At 50.6% G+C, this 16,195-nt stretch overlaps 1 protein-coding gene across 3 annotated transcripts in view; it reads right to left on the reverse strand.

Annotated features, from left to right (window-relative positions):
• The window catches only part of VAV2 (vav guanine nucleotide exchange factor 2), a 100,511-nt gene that overhangs the window by 3,523 nt on the left and 80,793 nt on the right, over positions 1–16,195 (reverse strand). Inside the window, exons 9-26 of one of the 3 annotated variants that reach the window (XM_010720980.2) lie at positions 13,935–14,034; positions 13,059–13,154; positions 12,574–12,642; positions 10,430–10,516; positions 8,513–8,598; positions 8,101–8,233; positions 7,052–7,161; positions 6,712–6,813; positions 6,537–6,625; positions 6,027–6,043; positions 5,708–5,729; positions 4,429–4,556; positions 4,167–4,241; positions 3,774–3,826; positions 2,911–3,027; positions 2,737–2,824; positions 2,526–2,649; positions 1,720–1,806 (exon numbers count right to left, since the gene is read on the reverse strand). In XM_010720980.2, the coding sequence (XP_010719282.1) occupies positions 1,720–1,806; positions 2,526–2,649; positions 2,737–2,824; positions 2,911–3,027; positions 3,774–3,826; positions 4,167–4,241; positions 4,429–4,556; positions 5,708–5,729; positions 6,027–6,043; positions 6,537–6,625; positions 6,712–6,813; positions 7,052–7,161; positions 8,101–8,233; positions 8,513–8,598; positions 10,430–10,516; positions 12,574–12,642; positions 13,059–13,154; positions 13,935–14,034 (1,583 nt within the window). Of the gene's footprint in view, positions 1–21; positions 1,807–2,525; positions 2,650–2,736; positions 2,825–2,910; positions 3,028–3,773; positions 3,827–4,166; positions 4,242–4,428; positions 4,557–5,707; positions 5,730–6,026; positions 6,044–6,536; positions 6,626–6,711; positions 6,814–7,051; positions 7,162–8,100; positions 8,234–8,512; positions 8,599–10,429; positions 10,517–12,573; positions 12,643–13,058; positions 13,155–13,934; positions 14,035–16,195 lie in introns of those variants that run through there. The other 2 variants (XM_019621497.3, XM_010720981.2) reach the window with 2 other exon arrangements.

The raw sequence follows: 16,195 nt of genomic DNA on the forward strand, positions 1-16,195 counted from the left end.
TGCAGGGGGACAAAGCGAAGTGTTGGGACTGGCCCCCACCACATGGAGCAGCTGAAGCCTGGGGAAAGCTCCACGGGGTTCAACCTGGGTTTTCCACCACGGCACTGGCTCCCATTGCAATGCCGTGACCTGGATCAGCTCTGGTCTTATCTGAAATGGGGTGGTCAGGGGTGAAGTGGATCCTGTTGGGGTCACAGAGCTCCGTGGTCAGAGCTGGGACAGCCGCCTGGCTGCCCAGGAGGGGCTGCAACCCATTGGTGGGGATTGCCGTGGCAATTTGGTGAGAAGGGAAGGTGGTGGCAAAGGGAAAGATTTCAAAGGAATCGACAATTATTCATGGAGGAATCGTGGAAAAATTCCTTTCCATCATTTATAACTCCTGATGGGACCACCGTGCCAAAAGGCGTTTGACAAGTCAGCTTGTGTTTGAACTACCTCAAAACTGGGACTGGATTCTCCGAGAGATGTTGAGCAGTGCATCTCCATTGCTTCGTGCAGGCAAGTGCAGGGCATGGGGAGGAGATTGCTGGAGAACTGCACACAGAGGAGCAGTGGGGATGGGCTGGAGGAGAGGGAGAGAGGTAAAGGACAGTCCCCATCACTGCAGGGTGCTCCTGGGCAAGCAGGCGGAGGAGAAGGTTCTTTTAGTGGAGTTTGCAAAATGAGAAGAAAAAAAAATAAGAACCTTTAAGAAACGGGTTTTGATCAAATGACCCTTTTTGTCCTGGGATTTTTGAGTATTAATTAATTAATCTTTTTAAAAAATTTTGCAAACCAAGGTTGAAATAAGCTTGAGGAAAAAGCTTTGCCCAGATTTCCAGCTCTTGGGATGGAAGGAGATGAGGATGGCGATGGAGGAGAGGCGGACACACAGCGTGCAATCATCCATCCCCACCAGGCTGGAGAATGGAGCAAGAACCACGACAGCTTTGAGCTCTTTTATCAGGAGCTTGCTCATTTCAGGAGCCCATTTCAGCACAGAGTCATAGTTTGTATGTAGTTAAAGGATCCCAAATTCCCTGTTATGTTCTGATACCTGAGAAGTTGTGTTCTCAAACACAGCTTTAGGGAAAACACACATGGCTCAGCAGATGGTTTTCCCTGTCCAGCAAAAAGAAAATGCTGGTAAATAAAAGCCTAAAAAGGACACATTTTTGCTCAGAACCCTTATAATCAGGGAGGAAGACACTGGTCTGCAATGCATTTAAAGCCAGAACTCCACTGGGGGGAGTCTGAGCCCCAGACACACTTACAGCCCAGGTTTCCCATCCCCATTAGCACAGTTCTCCTGAGCAGGCTGAGATCCCAGAGCTCAAAAACTGCTGGACACTGAGATGTTCTCCTTAGCCAGCAAGGACAACCAGGCTGGAAGATGGTGTGATGCCAATGTTCCTTTGGTGAAACACACGGGATGAGCAAGTCGAGCTTGAAGTACATCATGAGATCCCATTGCGACAGAGTTTGTCACTAATTTAAGCACCCTTTCTCAACAGTAACAGTTCCAATCAATCCAGAAAGCTCCTGCTTTGATTTTTAGGGAGAGCATTTGCTTTTGGCAAAGCCATGATTTATTCACTTGTTTCCAGGCTGAGCCCCTGGCAGGGCATGGCCAGGGCCTCCAGAGTTGCCTGTGGGTGCAAGAAGGGACAGCAGGGACCATGCAGGTCCCACTGCGATGGCTTTCAAGCTGGGGATGCTGTGGGTCTCTCCATGGGGTACCTGACCAGAAGGGACTGGAGGAGCTCTGAGAAGAAAAGTTGAGGCCCTGAGGACTGAGAAAAGAAAAGTTGTAGGAAGCGCAGGAGGCTGCAAAGAGGTTAGAGAGAAACAGAAAGATGCAGAACACGCATTAAAAAGGAAATTAAAATAAAAGAAAATCATAATGCACAACGTTGTAAAAGCCAATGGGGAAATACAGGGCAATGCATGCAGAGGTCACACGCTCAGAACTGGGACAGCCATGGCACGTGCAGCCACTGCCCAGAGCGCAGGGGTGTGCACAAATGGAAAAGATGTCTGATCAACTTCTAAAAACTATTTTCCATCGGTAGCATTTTTATAATATATCACGGAAAAGGTTTTAAACAATTTTTTTTTTTTCCCAATTTCTGCTCTCGGCCTTTGAGACAAAACCAAATCCTTCGCAACAGCACAAATTTTGCTCTCCATTTGCTCCGATTTCCTTCATTTATTCTTTTTTGCTTTTAGGCTCAGATTTTCCATTTCCCCCATCAGCCCCATTAAAGGAGTCCCTCTGGGATTCAAACCCCACCAGGGACACTGGAACCAGACCCACCACACGCAAACTGACGTGGGCAGGACAGCCTGAATGCACCCAACCAAAGCTGCCACACATCTCTTCGCACCCAGCAAATCTCTGCTGAGCACAGTGGGACAGCGCAAGGGGGAAGGCAGCAAAGAGCTGCAGGGAGGCTGCAAACCCCCCTTCAGACCCAGCCCACGCCCCACAGAACGGGTGAGGTTTCCCATTGGGAATGGGGCACTGAGGCTGAGATGGGTCCTACCTGGAGAGCGGGTGAAGGTCCTGGAGGTAGAACGTTCCCGTGACTTGTACGGGTACTTGAGCGTCGTGTCCAGCTGCTTGAAACTCTCCTTCAGCGAATGGTTCTGGTAGTATTCCACCAACTCCTGCAAAGCACACGGGGACGTGGCTGGGAGATGCTCTGCAGGATTGGCATCAGCCCGCCATGCTCCCAAACGGCTTCAAGGACATACCAACAAGCTTTCAAACTTCTTGGCTTCCGTGATGTGGATCCAGTTGTCCTTCTCCACCACCTTGATGTGCTTCACTTCTTCATTGAACCTACGACGGGACGTAAAGGCGCTCAGCAAAAGGTGTGCTGGTGCTCCTGGGGTCACGATCCGCGCGCCCCACGAGGCTGCACTCACTTGATGCTGATGGCAAAGCGCTCAGCCTCGGCTGGCCGCTCACGGATCAGGTAGGTGCCGCTGACGTGGGCCTTCAGCAGGTTGTCTGTCTGCTGCCGCTCCATGTTCCCTGCAAACCTGAGCCAGAGAGGCTGAGCATCCCGCGCTCCTTGGGGCCAGCCGCCTCCCCAGGGCATTTGTGAGCTAGGATTCGGCTTCCTTCAAGCACTGGCGTATTTTAGGCAAAGAGGTGTGCATTTCTCTTATTAAAGGTGTGAAGGTTGGACAAGTAGAGAAACAGATCCAGTCCTTCAGAGGCAGAATCAGCCACTGCCACTGAATAAAGAGTAATGGGCAGTGCAGTTTGAAGGGCATTCCAAGCAATGGAACATCCCCTGTGAGGACAGGTTGAGGTCAGGATGGACCTTGAGCACAATGAAGGAGCTGTAGGTGTCCCTGTTCACTGCAGGGCGTAGCACTAGGTGACCTTTAAAGGATTCTTCTGACTCAAATGGTTCTCTGGTTCTAAGTCTCTCATGTTTCCAGGGCACCTAGAAAACCCCACTGGCTGGGAATTGGTCCCCAGAGGAAGGAGACTTCAATGGGAGCTGGAATAACTTAGACTCACGGTAATTTAGACCCATGAACTTGAAACCCTGGATGGTGCCAGCGGCAAGAGGCAAGAGGAAATGGAAGCACAATCTTTCCTGCCAAGGCAGAAATTGCATCTTCCCTTCCCAAGTCATTTTCTCAACGATGAAATCCCCACGGACACTGTGGATTTCAATGCCTGGACACCAAGGTGCACTCACAGTTCTGTGTTGGCACAGTTAGTGACAAAGCAACAATTAAAACCGAAGCTGACACATCTCAGTGCAACTTACCATGGGTACACCGTATAGTCGATCTCCCGTGATGGCGGACGACTGTTGGGAGGCTGCAAAGAGAGCACTGCTCGTTACTGCCCAGCACCTAACGAGGTGCTCCTATCATGGGAGGGGCTCTGCCAGGCAGCTTCAGAGCCACCAGGTCTGGGGGTGCAGGGCAGGGTTAAGGATGAGTGCTTCTCCCTCAGCCTCCCCACCCAAAATAGCTCTGGATGAACGCACTGTGTTTTTTTTTATTTATTTAAGCCTTTTTAAATTGGGAAGTAAGCTGACAGCACTGCTGCACGTAGCAAAAAATGACTGGGGAGAGCCAAGGGCCCTCCAGGGCATCTCATGCCCCCTGGAATGCAGCAGGAACCCCTCTCAACCGACCCACAGCCACACACGTACCCTGGCATCCACGGGGCAGGGCTTTACAGACGAGCTGGGGAAGTAACCCGACTTCTTGGTCTGCAGCAGCCGCCCCTGCAGAGCACAGAGCTGGGGATCAGCGGGGTGCACAGAAGAGCAATGTATGGATGAGGACAAACCCTAATGCAGCTCCCAAGCACCGTGCAGCCCATCCCCACGCTACAGAAGATGTGACAAAGGGACAATGCAGATGACAATGGTTTAAAACGTGCCAGCAGGTCCCTGAGGGAAGGGCCCTCACCTCCCACCAAGGCGAGTCAGGGTCTCCCCTCAGCAGCTCGATCACATCTCCAATTTGGAATGTCAGCACTGGCTTGCCAGGCGGCGCAGGGTTCCCGTGGTAGTTCTGCACTGCAACCATTTTAGGACCTGGGGGAGATGCAAAGCAGTTTCATCCCTGCTCAAGAAAAGCAAAATGACAATAATCTCCCACCTCCTGCTGTTCTTTGTCCTGTGAACTGCAAATCTAAAGGCAGCAGCAGGCAGGAGTTTGGGGCAGAAAGCATGAAAATGAAAGGGATCAGCAAAATGCCTGCAGCCATGTGCTCTGTGTTGGGCTTCAGCAGGGCTCGGAAAGCATTTCTCCACCCCAGTAGTTTGCAGCCAAAGTCCAGTTGTCTTTTAATTAATCACACATTAAATAGAGCTACCCAAAGTGCTCTACAACCACTGTATTTGTCTACAGATTGCTTCCCCACCTCTGCTGCCAGCTGTCTCTCCCCACCCAGCGGGAGCACTGTGCTGCGTTTCCAAACCAGTGATCTGATTCGGTTTCTTTTTGCCAGGCTTTCCTTTCGACAGGAAAAGCACAAAACCAAATTGTTCCTTCTTCTTTGAGATAGAACACAGGCAGGGCAGCCCAGCACTCTGACCAGGTTGGTGTGAAGAAAAGTAAAATAAATATACAGAAGAGGTTGCAGCAACCATAGTGACTCAGGTTCCCACCAGAGGGCAGCGCATCATGCATGGGCATGGAGATGTTCCACCACTACCAAGCTGCTCATCATGCATGGGCATGGAGATGTCCCACCACTACCAAGCTGCTCATCATGCATGGGCATGGAGATGTCCCACCACTACCAAGCTGCTCATCATGCATGGGCATGGAGATGTCCCACCACTACCAAGCTGCTCATCATGCATGGGCATGGAGATGTTCCATCACTACCAAGCTGCTGATCATGCATGGGCATGGAGATGTTCCATCACTACCAAGCTGCTCATCATGCATGGGCATGGAGATGTCCACCACTACCAAGCTGCTCTGCCAGGGAGAGCGTGGCTTGCATTAGAGGAAGTCTATGCCCTACTCTGTCTGAGCAGGGAGTTATTGACAGGCAGTGCCAAAGCCTTGGGGAACAGGAGGAGAGCTCTGGGCATCCCATCCCATTCCATTCCATTCCAATCAGCACTTATTTCCAATTTCAGAAGGAGCTTTCCCCACATCCCATGTGCCCAAGCCTCTGTGACACCTCCAGTTGCAATCAAGATGCCCTCTTGCAATGTAGCAATGCCCTTACCAGGTCCAGCACTCAGCAAATCCTGCAGAGAGAGAGGAAAAATTCCTATGAGGACGCAGCAGTCCCAGCTCTCCCCATCTGAAAACATCAGGATAGGAAACCTCCCTGGCTCTGCTGGGCGTTGGCACTTTCTGAAGCCCAAGCCATGCAGACTGGGCCACTTTTAGCCCAGTCTTTAGCCCAGACTGGATCGGTCTCCAGTCCTGCCCCCAATTACTGGGACCCCTGAGACCTCTGCCAGTGCCCCACCATGAGCTGAGCACCAGGCCAGGCAAGGACAGAGGGACGGATGTGGGGAAAGGGTCCTCAAACAACTTACCTGGTCTGCTGAAGAGCCTGCAAGAGAAATGTTGAAATAGGTCATTAGTTTAGCAGGCAGCAAACCCATTTTCTGCTTCCCTTGATGCCACGAGGATCCTTAAAGCAGCACTGACACCTGACCAAGGAGGGGGGTTGTGGGGTCACTCCTCAGCTCCACACTTGGTGGGAGGGGATCAGCACTGGGCACGGATTTCTCACTTGCACCAAGCTCTGAGATTTCACACTCCCCATGGCACAGAGCACCAGTGCTGTGCTGGTCACCACAGGAGAGCCTGCGTTGGTTTGAGGACAGGGATCTCTTCTTGATTTTTGGTGGTTTGGTCAGTCCATTTGCTTATGAAACCACCAGCCACTATGAGCTGCAGTCCTGGGAGGCAGTTGGCAGCATCGTCAGGTGTTTTTTAGCTGTTAACAAGCAGCTGATAGCACTTTAGGGGGAGGAACTTTGGGATCATTCACATCCATTAACCTCAATGTCATAAGCTGCTGACGTGGCCAAGTAACTCACCCATCTTGCAGGGAGGAATGATTTCCAAGCACTCCTTGTGAGCACCAGCTCCACATTTTGGGCAGAGATAGCCCTGGTAGAACGTTCCTCTGTGCAAAAGGAGGTCACAAGGTGTGAGTTCAGCTCCTACCCGGGTCTATTTGCAAATCAGAACAGCAAGAAGTGCCTGGCTCACCTTAGGAACATCTTGCATGCTTTGCAGTTGGTGGTCTTTTCAAACGTGTACATCTGGAAGCTGTGGTGGTTCGCATTGGCTTTTTCTGGCTTTATGTTGGACCTGCAGGAAGGAGTGGGATTAACGATCTGCTCCCATCACCTGTTCTGTGCTCATGGCCACTCGTGGTGTCTGTTTGCATTTCGGTCGATGTTTGGAAACAGGCTTTGGGGCAAACACTTGGGTGGATAACTTCATGCCTCCCTTTACATAGAGTCCCACCTTTCCAGCCCATGGGAGCTTTGCCACCAGAGCTGCTCTCCAGCAGCCCAACGCTCCTCGCCCCATGCCCAGTGCTCACATTGCCATTTCAAACTGCTCCATCCACTTCCTCTTCATCTCCTCCGTCTTGCAGAAGAACTGGAAGCCCTGCTTTCCCTGAAGGTGGATCAGGTAGAAGCCATACGACCACTGCAGGAGGAAACAAGAAGCGATCGCATCGCTGCACTCCCAGCACCTGAGCAGCAGTGAGCTTTTATTCACATTTCTCAAGAGCTGCTCTCAGCACCTGCCCCTTTTCTCTGCACCTCTGCAAGGATAACAGTAGGGAAGTAGGAAGAACAGCTCTATCTCTACAGCACATCACAGCTAATGATGCCTGAATCCGCCCTGCACTGTGCACTAGGGCCAAATGGGATTTTATGGTGGCAGATGAGAGAAGTGGGATTTTTCTGCTCCAGTAGATCCTCCCCAGCCATTATCTCTCCCCCTGACAACTGACAGCCCAGGAGGAACATCTGACCTGCACAACACACATATGCTCTGCCTGTCTCATTACAACTCTGCACAGAAAAACATGAGAGAAATCTGCATGCTTTGCTTACCATTTTTCCATGCGACTAGAAAGCATAAGAGAGCAAAGAGGAAATATACCGCATTAAAACACAAAGCTAGCGGCATTTCTTCAGCATCCAAGTGGCAAAACAGGCTTTTCACACCCAATGTCATGTGTCCCATCCATACAGCATCTAACTGCACACAAGTCCCTGCATCTCTGATAGTTGGACACCAGCAAAATGCTGCTCCTTCAGAGGCAGCTGCATTCATCTAGCTGATTTTGGCAAGCTGGCAGCAGGGCTGGCATCCCCTTGCCTCCCTCTCCCTCCTCCCTCCCACCCATCCTCTCCAGGGCTGTTTTGCACAGACGGAGGTCAGAGGATCAAGCCCAGCCCTGTACACCTAAGCATTTCCCAACTCTCTGTAAGGCTGTCCTGCCAGCTGACTGTTTATGTTCCAGTATTTTGCAAGCTCTGTTTCTATTTAAAAAGACTGCTGGGAACATGCTACCCAAGGACAGGTCAGAGCAGCTCCAAAATGCTCTCTGGCAGAGCTGATCTCCACTCCACCTACCTTCTTAATGTCCTTGTTGTTCATAGGGTCGTCGGTCATCTTGTGGAAGAGCAGCTCGATAATTTCTTTCAGCTCATAATTGTATCCTTTCCTTTTGCAGACAATCACCACTTTATCAAATAAAAATAAATACCTGCCCAAAGCAAGCAAACAAGCAAGCTGGTTAAGCAAGCAAACTGAGATCCCCATTCTGAGGGAGCACATGGAGAGCTCTGCTGAGCATCCCCAGCTGGGGCAGCTCTGTGATTTCACACTGATGTGCTTTGTGTCAGTGTGCACTCCTACAACTTCCAACACAGAGCAGCGGTTGCAAGCCAGCTCCTCTGGCTGTCACCTTAGCAGGGATGTGCTCTGTTAGGGATTAATGTACCTAGCACGTTTCTCTCTCAGGAGAATGCTGTTCTTCTCTCACCTGTCCTGCTTGGTGTGGTTCACGATGGAGCGGACCTTCAGCTCACCATCTATCTTCGGCCTCCCAAACTCCTCCAGCTTCACTTGCTGCAAGAAAGCAATGCATGGGTGAGACCTGCAGCCAGAGCTGGGCTTAGGAACACCAAAATCCAATCTTCCCAGGTGCAGGACCCCGACCTCAGCGTCAGTAGGGCACCCGCCCCAGGGCAGGGCTCACAAACCCAGGCAATTTTGCAAGATTTGGGATCCAGAATGCAAAAGGCCACAAATTAATTTTGGGTTTTCTACAAAAGCTGAGCCAGGGCTCTTTACTTTTGATTCCCATCCTGAACCAAGACTGGGGATTTGGCAGGCTGGTGTCCAAGCCAACGGTTTGGTCAATTGGGTTTTCAGCTCCAAAGCCCTCAAGCATTGCTGAACCCCATGCATCAGTTCTCTTGCGCATTGTTTACAGGGAAAACCCATGGTGAAGAGGCACCACTCGGCAGGAAAATGAAGCTAAAAAAAGAAATATTGTATGCAGCTGCGTGTACAGCCTGCACTCATCTCATCGCTGTGCCACGTGGGCTCTGTGTACACAACACCAACCACTCCACAACTTCCAGTCCCGTGCAACAAAAGGAAGCGCTGAGCGGAACGTGTGTAGGATTCATCAGCAGACAGAGCCACTGCTTTGTTAACATCTCATCTCCCACACATCAGACCTGCTGCAGGAAGGAGGGAGCTGCTCGGTGCCCCCATTTGCATTCATGGCTTTATGGAGCAGGCTGTCTGATTGTTCACACGGATCAGGATTATCGTGGCTGCTTCAAAACCCATGGGCTGCAATGGCCCGTATCCCACTTGAGAATGTTTGCAGGTTTCTCTACAAAATTAAGGATTTTCTCTCCATCTGTTAAATAATCATCAATTAAAAGCTCATTGTTCTCAAACGAAGCCCAGGCTCAAAGAACCCAAAGCCACCATATCTTTGGGAAGCCCTCGGGGTGGGCACCGCTCCGCATCTCCCCTCCTTGGGCCCTTTTGGAGCATCTCAGGTGTCAGACCCCAAATTGCATTACCCCAATGTAAAGCGTGACTGCAGAGCAGCTGCTCCCACAGCTGCCCAGCCCTCCCCTCCCACCCTACATGGGGGATAAAGCTTATCAGCCTGCAGCTCTGAGCATTAGATGGATGGGCTTCTTCAGGGCTATGAGCATGCAAGTGACAGGGCATGGAAGGCTGGCTGGTGCATGGCAATGGGACTGCAAGTTTGAGACCTCTGGAGTTTGGAAGATGAGATCCTCCTTAAAATACGTTTTCAGGAAGAGTTATCAGGACTGACACAGGCTGCCCAGGGAAGTGGGGGAGTCCCCATCCCCAGAGGTGTTCTAGAACTGCAGAGATGTGGCACTGGGACGTGGTCAGTGGACATGGTGGGATGGGTTGGGGTTGGTATTCTTAGAGGCCTTTTCCAACATTAATGAATCTGTGATCTCCTTGAGATTTTGGAATGAGGTGTGTAACGTACGTGCTATTTTCCAGATGGGCTTTGTTATGCTTTCAAGAGCAGGAATGTCCAGTCTACCATTCTGTCTTACTAATTCCAATCAAATACTTAGATTAGATAGCAGGCAGATACCTATTCTGGGGGAGTTCTTGGATTCCCTTCTATACTGATAACATGAAAAAGTTGGAGGAATGTTTTCAGTGTTTTCATCCACTCTATTTCACAGGCAGTTTGTTTTTTCTTTTTTGATAAAGCCACCATTTTGGTGCCAACAGCCAAAATATTTTCAGTGGTCAGGGGCCATAGAAACACACAGTGATTTTACTTGAGGCAGCACATCAGATTCAGCAATAATTGCACAGAGGAAAGCAGTTATGTTAATAATCATCAAATCAAAGTTGGGAGTGAGAGGAGGATCTTCCAACTTACCAGATTTTCTATAGAGCTCTGAAATTCACTGATCTTTTTCAATGTCTCTTTGTCTCTCTTCACTTCGTTTATGTACATGGCCAAGTCCTTAAAAGAAAAGTAAGCATTGATTGTTATTGTCCCAGTGGAACCAACAGCTTTAATACAGTGGCTGGATGTTCCCACTCCTTCTCCTTGCATGTGTTTGGGAGCTGGACCAGAAGCAGCACTGCAGGAACCCACGCAGCACAGGATGCTGCAATCATAGGCAACACCAGAAGAAAAGGAAGAGCAGCCCAACAGAGTTCTGCTGTATTAGAAGTGATTACAAATGAAGCAAAGGAGCCCATGTTGGCATCCATCGTGGTTGCCTGTGCCCCTGAGCTGCGTCCCAGCACCTCAATGTGTGCTGTGCTGGCAATGCAAGAACATTTCTGCTGCAATTTCTCCCATTTCCCATAAGAGGGCAATGCATGAACCCAGTAACCCAAAGCATGGCATATATCTGCTGTGAGCCCCAGCAGCAAGCACCTCAGCTCACCCTAATTCCCTTCATCCCCCAGGGAAAAGAGCTCTGAGCCACTTTCATTATCAAAACAGCCACCTCTGTCCTATAGCAGAATTTCCAACCGTGCAATGACAATTTTGTAAAATGAGGAGACACTCTGTGGTGCTTGCTCTTCTCTGAAAAAAATCCTCTGCTTGCCCAAATGTTGGCCCAAAGAGAAAGAACCCATCCCCTTCCACTACAACTTCTTACATCCTTCCAACCATACCTCCATATTTTCCCATCTGCTCCCTGCCTCCTCATCCTCAACAAGAGCTCCTTGTCATCTTGGATTAAATCTGAGAGCAGAATTTTTTTAAGACATCTCCTTCAGGCGAGACCTTTCCCCAGCCTCCCAACACAGGAAGGGTTAATCACAGATGATAATCACTAATTGAAATGACAATACTTATAACATCACCAAACACCCGAGCCAGGGATGCTTAGAAAGAGCAACAAAAGTAAAAGCCTCACGAATGGAGGTCAGCATCCTCCATCAGTGCTTGGCTGTTCCCTCCTCCTGAGCAGACCATCATGTGTGCAAAAGGGAAACCCAATTCCAGGATTGTTGGTGACCTGAAGCAGCAACATGCAGGCTGGGTCTGTAGGATTATCCCCAACCTCTGGGGTTCAGCCCTTGTGCTCAGGTGTAAGGACGATGCAAGCACCACTTGCAGCCTCTGGGTGCAACTCCTGCCCCCGCCCTGTGCTAAGGATGACATATGCAAAGTGAAAGGGAGTGAAGCCCTTTGGGAAGGGCAGCTCCAGTTGTGGATACCCACCCCTGCACAGCTCACCCCATAGGGCACCGACATCCGCCAGCAAAGGAGACAGAAAGGCTGGAATCTTGATGGAGAGCACTACTGTAAGTTAAGCCCTGGTTTACAAATCAATTAAAATCAAACTGCTCTGCTTCCTATGCCCCTTGACTAGCCCAGCACTTCGTGATGGGGCAAAGAAAGCAAACAAACCTCTCTGATGGCTATTGGCAGCTTCCTCCCAAAAATGCTGACTCTGCAGCAGAGACTGCATCCATTTATTTATGAGCAGCAGCAGCAGTGGGTGCTGTATTACGGGGCCATAAGCAGGGTTTAACAGCTGTCACCAGGTCTGCTGCTTTGTCTCATCAGCCAGGAAGGACATTTTCAGGGGAAGGGGGATTTGTGGCACCAGAGGGAATCCCTTCTCCCACTCCCAGCATGGTTGTTTGAGGCTGCACTGTTCAACAGTGGAGTGGAAATGCAGTGTCCTTCAGTCCTAACTAGAACGACCTACATACGGGCTTGGACTCACTGGCTTGCAGGGACAGTGGCTAAAAAGGTCACCAAAGTTACGTAACTGTAGGAAATGCAGCGTCACTAAAAAGCTGAGGTTCAAGAGGCAGAAAACAAAGTGACCTCAGAGCAAACAATTAAGGCCAGGGATGAACCCTGCAATGCTCTTGAGAGAGAAAACCTGGATTTAATGGGCTGAATTCTGCTGACAGTGATCCTGCTGCGAGTTTGGAGTGCAGCGGGGAGTGTATCCCATCAAACAGCAATCCACACACACGTGCCCTACAGGAGAGCTGCCTTCCCCAAGATGCTGGACCGTCTGTCCACCCACGAGTCTGCTGTACCTGCATTGCTTCCAGAGCCTCCTTCAGCTGCTGCTTCTCAGGCCGGTCTGATGAGTGGCTGAGCAGCTCCTGAAACACAAAAGCACGTGGGTGTATGGGGAAAGCACCGTGCATCAGTCTGCAGGGCTGCAGCTGCCGTGCTGGCAATGGGACGGGGCTGGAGCCAACGTGCTGGTGCTGCCGAGCTCCCTTTCGCAGAGCTGACGGCAGGAATTTCACACATAATCAGATTATATGCAAGCTTATTTCATATTCATTAAGTGCCTCTCGTGGCTAACAAGTGCAGAATTACCCCGGGTCACCATGCTTTAAGAGACGGCACAAATACTGCGGCGCGTTAAGGAGCTCTCGTAATTATTTCATTTGAAAAGGGGAGAACAAACCCTCCTCGTGCATCTGGCAATGCTTCGCTCTCCAGCATCAAAGCCTGAAGTTGTTACACCAGGATGGCAGCTGGAGAGAAGCGCTAAAGCTGAAATGCTTACTTTTAACAGGAGGTGGTATTTCAGAACTCTCTGCATGGGAACCACCAGCAGATCCTGCAGCTTAAATTTCCCATCCTGAACCTTCAGCGTGCATTCCTGGGAGAGAAATCAATACGTCAGCAGTGCGGCAGCTGGGGGAGAACCATGACAGCCCCCCCCCCAGTAAGAATCCTCCAAAGTCCCATGGCTGCAACATTTTGCTTCCGTTATCGAGGAGGAGCTCACAGGGGCTGGGCCCTACAGCACAGCGGTCTCATGCAGCTGAGCTACTGCAGCTTAATGAGATACTGCTCATTAGGAGGGCACACAGTGCTCCAGACCTCAGGAAATGTCAAATGAAACACATTAGCTTAACTCACCTCATCCGTGGCTCGAGCGCATGCATTTTATTTGTGGGGGGCTGAAAGCAAGCACGCAGACAGTTGCTGTGGCTTTGCTGATAAGGATTAAGTCATTAAGATAGGCTAATGTGATCGCATGAAGTTTTGCACTGCCGCCTTCACCCCGACCCATTTAAATATGAGACGGGGCTGTGTTAGCTGGGGGCTTCTGTGGGCCAGGGGGAGAAAAGCGAGAAGCACAGGGCAAGGGGAGGCTGCAGCAGCATCCAGAGCACGTGGCTCAGAGCTGATGCAAAACCCAGAGAAGATACTTAAAAAGGCAGAGCCTTCACCCCAAACTAGGCCACGGGGCATTTGCAGAAAGCAAGGCAAGGTGCACAGACAGCCCAGCAAATACAGATTAGTGTCTAAACTAAAGCCAGAACTGGGGAAAAAACAGTGCACCCCTTCCAGACCGTCTGGGTCAGCACTGCCCTGCTCCCCAGCAAAAGGGCTCTGGGGTGAATGGGTGTCCTGGGTGCCCCCAATTGCTCACCTCCACCTTCTGCCTCACGTCGTCCCGGTTGGCGATGAGGTGGTTGAGTGTGTTCTGGGCGTACTCCATGTGGCTGCAGTACTTGCCATAAATCAGCAGCCTGGAGAGGGGGAAATGGCAAATGTAATTGGAAACACTTGCTGGCTGTTATAACCTGTTATAAAAGATCTATGCATGTATATATGGTGAGAGGACAAGGCGAATGGCAACTCCCCCATGTCGCTTCTTAGCAAAGTATTAGCACTCTTTTACTGCAGCGCTTTTAACGCTGAAGTCTTTTGCAGGGCTGGAGGCTGTCAGGGCAATTCAGCAAAAGGGGCCCTGCAGCCCCAATTTTGTGGGTGCTACAAGGTCAGGCTGGAGGGGCTCTGAGCACCTTCTGAGTCCCTTCCGACTCAAATGATTTGATGATATTCCCGAATTTCTGGGTTCCAGCCAGCCTCATGCCCTGTCCTCCTGCAGCTGGGGCTGAGCAGATGTTGCAGCCACAGCTGCACAGCACGGGGCTTGCAGGATACTGCAAGGGCTCAGAGAAACCTGATGCATTGCTGACAGTTCTGTGAAATGCACAGAGCAGGGAGTGCTGACCCCTGCAGCCCAAGCACGCGCCTTGCTGCAAGTTGGCTTTTTCTGCTATAATCCATCTGACGTCTTCAGCAGCTCCATGCCTCCCTGCTGGCGATGCTCTGCGTTTTTGGCTATGCCACACCACGGTTTGCTAAAGGCAGAACAAGCGTGCACACGAGCAAAACAGTTTCCCTGCACCCGGGGAGGTGTGGGGGTAAAAAGAGCAAAAAACAAAAACCCAATGAAAATCCACTTCCCAAGAGCATTTCTCACTGGGGTTTCTGAAAGATTCACCAAACACAAAGGCAAGGTGCTTCAGCAGCACCTAGGTGGCAATTATTGAACCTAATAAGGGAACAAGAGGCTTCAAACCCCCCTTGAAGCCCAGGGACACTCAGCTGGATGTGCCCCAGCACAGCTCCACGTGCACAGCAGTGCATCGTGTGCTCCTCACAAGGTGTGCACTCAGCAAGGAGCGGGTGGTGTGGTGACAGCAGGTGGTGACAGCCTTTGGCAGCACAGCAGAGCTCCGTAAGGATGCCCTGGGCTATAAATCTAAACACCTGACACCAACAGAGCAGTTTTGCTGTGGATTCCCCCTCCTTCTCCATTTTGCTCATTAATCCTGCACGACAGGTTTAGGTCCTTCCCCCCCTTCCCCGCTGCTAACTGTATTGCTGCTGATAAGACACATATTCCATCACTCGCTGGAACCCATCCCTTATTTCAGGGCTCTTCTTCTCAACAGAGACAGAACCCAGCACCTGGTTGGTGCTGCTCCATGAGCACGGGACTCAAACCCAGTGGTAACTGAATTGGGAGATTTATGGGCTGTGCCACCCCAACCAACCCGCAGCCAACACAGATCAGTCTGTTGCCTTTTCCCCTTGACAACTTCTGAACACTCACAATAGTATCTGGCTTGCCAGCACTCGGAGAGCCTCAAAGAGGCTTTGGGAGCATAAGTTCAAAGCCCCAGCTTTCAGAGAAAGAGTTACAAACCCGTTCCTTCTAAAAAGCTCTGCAGAGCAGCGGAGCAATGCATCATCTGGATGGGATGTCTCTGAGGACACGGATGGGAGCAAGAGCCCTTTGTCACAGGTACATCAGATGGGAAAGAAGGTCCTCGGCACAGGGACCCAACAGGACTCTGAAAGACACTTCCAGTGGGGCAACAGCACCTCCCCATGTGAGCTCTCCTCCTGCCCCACATCTCTTTGCTGTAATGGGGCCGTGTCCCTTTCCCCTTGGCTTTTCCCCAAGAAGGAGAGAGCCCTGTTGATTGAGCTCAGGTTGCTCCAAACAATTCAACCCCAAGAGCTGGTTTCTGGGGCAAGTTCTCAACATTTCAGAGTGTGGCACCACCTCTGATGTGGCCAAACTCTCAGGGATGCTCTGCCCCATTCCTGCTGTGCTCTCAGGAAGAGATTCCTGCCCAGGGACAGCACTGGTGTGCACAAAGCTGTGCCAGGAATGAGGAGATCAAAACCACCTAAATGAGCTTTATAAGCATTTCTGAGTTATTTGCATTCTTCTCTGGACCCTTTTTTTTTTTTTTTTCTTTAATTCAAAAGCATTTGCTTTCTAAAAGAGGCACTGTGAGCGATGGAATATCTGACCTTACGGTGTATTATTAATGCAGATGGTATTTCTGGAGTTATTGACTTCTGAATGGCATTTCTGTGTCTAGACAC

The sequence above is a fragment of the Meleagris gallopavo genome, chromosome 19 (assembly GCF_905368555.1).
Source record: "Meleagris gallopavo chromosome 19, MGAL_WU_HG_1.1, whole genome shotgun sequence".
Lineage (NCBI taxonomy): Eukaryota > Metazoa > Chordata > Aves > Galliformes > Phasianidae > Meleagris > Meleagris gallopavo.